The 7,287-nt window shown below is 42.5% G+C and overlaps 1 protein-coding gene across 8 annotated transcripts in view; it reads left to right on the top strand.

Moving 5' to 3' along the window:
- The first annotated feature begins 216 nt into the window (after positions 1 to 216).
- The window catches only part of diaph2 (diaphanous-related formin 2), a 378,860-nt gene continuing 371,789 nt past the window's right edge, over positions 217 to 7,287 (top strand). For 5 of the 8 annotated variants that reach the window (XM_085428893.1, XM_085428885.1, XM_085428881.1 and 2 more), the window contains exons 1-2: positions 224 to 382; positions 1,018 to 1,377. In XM_085428893.1, coding sequence (XP_085285019.1) covers positions 1,294 to 1,377 — 84 coding nt within the window. In that variant the 5' untranslated portion in view covers positions 224 to 382; positions 1,018 to 1,293. Of the gene's footprint in view, positions 383 to 452; positions 581 to 1,017; positions 1,378 to 7,287 lie in introns of those variants that run through there. The other 3 variants (XM_085428909.1, XM_085428900.1, XM_085428867.1) reach the window with 3 other exon arrangements.

Below are 7,287 nucleotides of genomic sequence, written 5' to 3'. Positions count from 1 at the left end.
CTGGGTAACAATGGCACCAGCTGTTTCTGCAGACACAAAAAGTTGCGTGTGTGTGTGCTAATATTAATAAACACACACGCGCACACGTATACACACTGGGTGTGTTTCCCAGACGCAGATTCCCGCCCTGCTTCCTATCCGCGCTCAGCCGCTCACACGGTGCCTCCGTTACAGATCTATTCTTACAACTGCCTGAACCCCATCCACGTTGTGTGAAATCGGTGCGACCTCTCCGTCACAACCGACGCCACGCCGACCTCGTGACTGCCAAGACATCTGCCCAATAGTAGCTTGAATTCTACGTCATTCAGTCTTTCAAAGTCCAGTCAAAAACGGGTGGGCGGGATTTCCGTGGGCCTGGTATTCACGTTTGGTTGTAAAGGTAAGCCCTGGATGGGATTTTTATTTTTTTTTTAGTTTTCTTTTTCTTTTATTTAATCTTCACGTTTGGATTTGATATGGTTTCATACGTGCTGGTGTGCTACTGTGTCCGCTAAAATAAACAGTGCTTGCCGGGCAGTGGTCGCCCATTGCTCGCTTGTGTACAGCAGTGTAAAGTATTCTAAGCAAGAGAACAACGGTGATTTCCCTATAGTACAGCAATTGTATATATATTCTGATTAATGACAGTTAAATAGTGGCTTTGACGAGGCACGTTAAAAACTGTCAGGGCAGCCTGAAACGTTTTTGTCTCTCTATTACTCCTCTATTGCTAAGTTACACGGTTGTAACTTTGCTTTCTGCAACAATTTAGCCGCCTGTTCCCATAAACAGGGGGTCAATTAAATGCTACTTTAGAAGAAAAATATAAAAATAATTGATGGCTATTTATAGCTAACTCAGGTGGATCTGTTTTACCGTTCACGGTTAGATGTCTTTACTGAATGCATTCTGCATATTAAACACTGCTGCTTATGGAAACACGCGTGGAGACAAAGCATTTGTTGAAACTTAAAACCCGGGTGAATATGTTGGACTAATCAGTTGTTGTTTGCACACTCTTGTGTTACTTTCTAGCTTTTCCCCCGCGTGTGAGCTGACATACTGCTACGCCGAGGAGAACGTGTATCCACCCTACCACACCTCTTCTTCAAGCAAACTCCTCGACTCTTTTGGATGCTATTTGAAACTTGAAATTGTTCTTCAGCCTTTTAAACGGAATGAATTTTGAAAACACATAACTTGGAGAGCGTCTAGTAAAAAGTGTGTTGAAATAGCCCACCGGTGGAGTTTGTCAGCGTTTGAGGACGTCGCATTAGGCGTTTCTGGAAGGGAAATTAACTTAAAGCTGCAATGGATCAAGCCAGCGGTGGGGAGGATCCAAATAAGCCCTCTAAAAAGAAATCCAGCGAGGATGAGGGTAAAAACAAAAAGCTGGTAGGTATTCTAATAGCTCACTCGTGTGTAACGTGCGTGGAACTAGGGTGTAAGTCAACTGACACATCCTGTAATCCCAGAAGCAGCCCATTATGTCACACTCAACTTTATTAAGACCCAGAAAGTTGCACTGCTTTGCAGCTGCAGAAGGTTTCATGTTAGGTCTGTGTCAAAAAAGAAAAAAGATTTATTGTAAATGCTAAGGACAGTCTTCCTTTTACTTTTAAAGCTCATGATGAAACCAAGGAGCAGGACAAAGCATATTCTCGATGCAGAACTTCCCTGTTTAGTGCAGGACGAGACACAAACAGTAATTCATGTGTTGTTGTTATGGTTTAATGTAGGGGCTAATAGCAGCTAGAGTTGAGCAAAGAGGTACTGTTTCGCTGAGTGCTTCAATTTTCGAGGCACTCAGTGCATCATGTGATTATTCCTGTCAATACATCTCCTGATAGGTTTTTGAAGAGCATCCTTGTTGTGACAGTTGGGGGTCTTATATTAATATGCACACAAAGCACAAGTTAATTTACTGTATGACTCAGTGTACAGCATGATGTACATGAGGTTTGTGGGGGCGATTTATGAACAGCATGAGTGTGTGCAATTGATAAAACTTGTCCTTAGGCAGCCCTTGGGCAGTGTCTATGAGATAACAACTGAAAACCCATTTAACATTAATTTATCGTCATTACATTGGATGGACTTTGTGCAGTAGTTTAACCAGAGGAAGGATTGTGCTTATTTAGAAAAGTAGCAAACCCGAATCTACATCATTAAAGCCGTGGTGTCATTAGGTCCTGCACGCCATATCTTGCCCTGAAATGACATTGCAAGATTTGGTGGAAGTTTTGTTTTGGCTTATGTGGAAATGCTTAAACAATCACTTTTGTTTTTTTTAGTCATGCTGTTCTTAAAAGTTCCTGGGAGAAACTAATACACTCTTCTGAGGAATTGTGTAAACAGCATCTCTCCAAAATCTGTAATTTCCTTATTTGGTAAACTGTAGCTACAATCTTTTATTTACCGTCCACAGTGCCATGTTAAATGATAAATCTAAACTGTAATGCTGAGGGTGTGAAGTGCACGTCAGTGCCTGCATGCCGTCAGTGCTTGCAGAAAGCAGTGGTTTAAAGTTATTTTCCATGACCAGAAACAAAAAAGCTTGGCTGCCGTTTGATTTTCACGTCTGTTTTTCCACATTTGTGGAAAAAGGGAAAGTTCGGCTGCCGTTGAACTTTGTGCAACTTTCTCATGTCACCTCCCAAATCTTCATTGTGAGCTCTGTTAGTGTTGCTTTATGTTGTGACTTATTGGCTGGGTAGGTCACAAGTTTAGTTGCAGCCACAGTTCCTAAATAGGGAACTGAAAACGGCACAGTTTAGATTGACTAGTGTTTCTGTCTTCACTCAAGCATACTGGAATGATTGAAGGACAACATTCTGAATGAAATGTTTTTGTTAATGCCTCTGATATTTCTTTAGGTGGTGCTCATTGTTTTTGAGCATTATTGCATGTTTAGCATTTTTTAGTAATTGTCCTAAAACTGAAACACACAAAGGAAATTGCTGGTTGTTTACACCAAAGTTAAGGTAAAGGAAAGAGTGGCCAAAATAACTGCCTGACAGGAAATCCCAAAGTGGGGCGAATTGACATGCACTCCCAGAGCTACTAATGGGTGTTCCTTTAAGAAATCGTTACGACAGCCTTAAACTCTTGACTATCCTGCCTCCCAAGTTTAAGATGTTTGCGAGAGTGCCAGAATGACATCATCAGTCAGTAAATCACTCAAGAAGTCTATGTAAGACCAGTGTTTGGTTTTGTTTTACTAAAAAAATGGTCTCATGGTCAGGCGTGTTCTCTGTTGCGCAACTCTCTGAGCACAACAGGCAGAAGCAGAAGGCAGCTTCAAATGCGGCTGTTGCAAAAATACTAACATTAGCTTTAAGTTTGAAAGAGGAAGCTGATTATTCTTCCTTGAGTTCAGTTTTGATTTGTCCTCTTGTGTTTATCCCAACTTTTTAGCTGTCCACAGTCATGTAAATAAGCTAAATTAAACAAATTCAGCTGTTTAAAGGGCTAATGCAACAAAAGTGCAAGCGCTATGCAACTAAATCTCTAAATTTTAATACACATATGCAGGGTTGTGTTGTGACATTTTTGGCATGCAGTGCAGGCTGTGTGGATGTGGAACAGACTTGAGGGAGGGGTAATACCGGCTGTAAACAGCATCAAAGTACTGGTTTCATAATCACACCTAGCGCTGCTAAAGAGCACTGTCCCATGTGCTTTGGTGATAAGAAAATGCAAAAACTGCTGTGGTTTGGTCAATGCAAAGTCAAATCAGTCTTTAGAGGAAAAACACTGAAAGCTGTGTGTTTGTTTAACAAGTCACTGGGCAGCATTACATCACGGCAACACCATTTGGGCTATGGGCCCAGGGTGTAGATACTCAGCATAGCCAAGGACATTACAACAGCACTGCAGTCTTTTGGGTCATAACTCAAATTTTCAATAGTTCCTAGCTTCTCTTTGTTATAATGTCCTTGTCTTGAAGTTTTGCAAAAGTATGACATCCAGGAGAACAGCCAGATGGCATGAGCTCTTTAGTAAAAGGAATTCAGAGGAGCTGGTTTGACCGAGAGGGAGAGAACTTTTACTCCTTTTGAATTCCAGATTAAAAGATGATCTCATAGTGTAGCAACTCAGAGGAAGGAAGCATCACATTGCATAAATATAATAATAACACTGAGACGTTAAATATTAGGATTAGGAATGTGGGAACCAATAACTGGGAACCAGTTCTCAGTTATATATATGTATATTGTAGTAGACCTAAGCACATGCATGCCTTTCTTTATTCTACACTGTGTGAAAACTACTGTATTGAATATCAATATTTTTCACTATACTTTATCAAAGTTAGACCAACATTGTGGCAAGACTATGCTGAAGTACTCAGTATATTTATCAAATGCTTTAGCTCTGGTGGCTCTGTGGTGTAGTGGTTTACACGTTCACGTTTCGAGGAGACACAAATCCCTTGGAGGTTGCACTAAGAAGTGCTTTCAGTGTGGTTGGGGTGACCCCTTGTGAATAAAGTCTGATTTAGAGTTATGTAGGAAGTCTTTATAGAGCCTACAATGAATCTGCATAAGTGACTGGGATCAGCCAGCTTTTTTGTTTCTTCTGGTGCATTATGTGTCATTTCCAGCTGTTTTTGTGTGGGGCTATATTCAAATTCAAATTCAAATTCAAATTTTTATTTGTCACGTACACAGTCATACACAGTACGATATGTAGTGAAATGCTTGGACAACTGCTCGTGACCTAAAGAAAACAAAAAAGGAAAAGGCTATGAATAAGATAGGAAATAAATATGAAAAATTAAAAAGGGTAAATTTAACTAGGAAGGAATAAAATATAAATTAAGGTTAAAAATGAAATAACTGTACAACACAAATTAGAATGAAGGGTAAATTTAACTGGGAAGAATAAGATAAAATATATAAATTAAAGTTGAAAATAAAATAACTGTACAACAAAATACACAATACACAATATAGAACTATATAAGAATGTATGAAGAAATCTAAATATAAATAAATATATACACAATAACAGCAGCTGTACAAGTATTAACTGGAAATGAAGAATGTAGTGACCAGTGTTGTGCAAAACCAATGTCCAGAAAGTCCAGTGTGTGTGTAAGAACCATATGTGTGGGTCAGTACTGTGTGGTGGTGTGATTGAGAGACCGTATCGCCTGCGGGAAGAAGCTCCTCCTCAGTCTCTCTGTGTTGGTCTTCAGGGAGCGGAATCGCTTTCCTGACCTCAACAGAGAGAACAGTCTGTTGTTGGGATGGCTGAGGTCCTTCACGATCTTCCTGGCCTTGGTCCAGCACCGCCTGCTGTAGATTGAGTGCAGGTCAGGGAGCTCGGAGCGGATGGTGCGCTCAGCTGACCGCACAACCCTCTGTAGAGCTCGTCTGTCCTGCATGGTGCTGTTCCCGAACCAGGTTAAGATGTTTCCCGCCAGGATGCTCTCTATGGTGCACGAGTAAAAGTTCCTGAGCACCTTGGAGGGCAGTTGGAAGTCTCTCAAGCGTCTGAGGTGGTAGAGACGCTGTCGGGCCTTTTTCACCACGGTGTTGATGTGACAGGACCATGACAGGTCCTGCGTGATGTGAACTCCGAGGTATTTGAAGCTGTCCACTCTCTCCACTGGGCACTCGTTGATGACGGGGGTCTGGTAGTTCCTCTCCTGCTTAGTGCTGAAGTCCACTATCAGCTCCTTTGTCTTACTGACGTTTAGAAGGAGGTTGTTCCTCTGGCACCAGTTCTCCAGATTCCTAATCTCCTTCACGTAGGCCGTCTCGTTGTTATCAGAGATCAGGCCCACCACGACGGTGTCGTCAGCAAACTTGATGATGGTGGTGGAGCTGGTAGTGGCCACACAGTCATATGTGTACAAAGAGTACAGCAGGGGGCTCAGAACACACCCCTGGGGGGCTCCAGTGCTGAGAGTGGTGGAGGCTGAGACATGTCCGCCCATCCTTACTGCCTGTGGTCTGCCAGTTAGGAAGTTGGAGATCCACTGACACATAGATGAGCTGAGTCCCAGATGCTCCAGCTTGGTGGTGAGTGTGGAGGGAATTATGGTGTTAAATGCAGAGCTGTAGTCTATGAAGAGCATTTTAACATAATTCCCCCTTCTAGTGTCCAAGTGAGTGAGTGATGTGTGGAGGAGATGAGAGATGGCATCGTCTGTGGAACGATTTGGACGGTAAGCGAACTGTAGTGGGTCCAGTGTGTCTGGTAGTGAAGAAATGATGAAGTCTCTGACCAGGCGTTCAAAGCACTTCATCACTACTGAGGTGAGGGCTACAGGGCGATAGTCATTGAGAGAAGCAGGGTGGGGTTTCTTCGGGACAGGAACAATGATGGACTCTTTGAAGCATGTGGGGATCACCGACTGAGATAAAGAGATGTTGAATATCTCAGTGAACACAGGAGCTAGCTGGTATGCGCAGTCTCTTAGGATACGACCTGGGATGCCGTCTGGTCCTGCTGCTTTCCTGGTGTTCACTCTCTTGAAGGCTCTCCTTACTTCATGCTCGGAGATGACGAGCACGTTTCCGGTGCTGGCAGTATCTTCCTGTCTGCAGCCGTTAGCGCCGCTAACACTAGCATTGTTGGAGACCTTAGCTGCAGCCTCGAAGCGAGCATAGAAAGTGTTCAGCTCGTCTGCCAGAGTCACGGCCGCGTTCGTCATACCGGTTGTTGGTGCTTTATAGTCCGTTATTGTCCTTAGTCCCCGCCACAGGCTCCTAGAGTCACTCTGTTGGAGTTGTGACTCTAGTTTCCTCCCGTAGCGCTGCTTCGCCTCTTTCACCGCCCTCCGCACGTTATATGACGCGGCTTTGTACGGGTCCATGTCCCCCGTCATGAGTCCCTATTGTAAGATACAACGATTTTACAACAATAAAAGTGCTGATGATCAAACTTTCCAATTTGTCAATACACAGTATAAGATCCAATCTTCTTTATTGCCTGCAGGCTTGACAGGTAATGTAATGATGTATACAATTTGTACTTGTTTCTTTCTATAAGAAAATTGTTTAAAGTATTCAGAATCTCAAACATCGTTTGTTCCTGTTTGCACCGCAGAGCAAACTGGTCAATAGTTTGCTTTGTAGTACTGTGATAAGCATCTTCTCCTTAACCTAATTAATTTATAATACACATCGATTGCAAATTGGTGAAATGGTTGGTTGGGAGTAAAGTGGTTTAAGCTTTAAAGAACATGCATGTCTGTACGGCAATTTGTTTAGATATGAAATGTGAAGGATACAAGGATAGTAGGGGTGCAACGATACACAAAAATCACGGTTCGGTTCAGTTCGATACTTT

Source organism: Rhamphochromis longiceps, linkage group LG2 (assembly GCF_057381845.1).
Source record: "Rhamphochromis longiceps isolate RC_006_pf linkage group LG2, R_longiceps_female_GT1.1, whole genome shotgun sequence".
In the NCBI taxonomy this organism is placed as follows: domain Eukaryota; kingdom Metazoa; phylum Chordata; class Actinopteri; order Cichliformes; family Cichlidae; genus Rhamphochromis; species Rhamphochromis longiceps.
The sequence above is the reverse complement of the archived record's forward strand: the minus strand, read 5'-3'. Positions and strand labels throughout refer to the sequence as shown.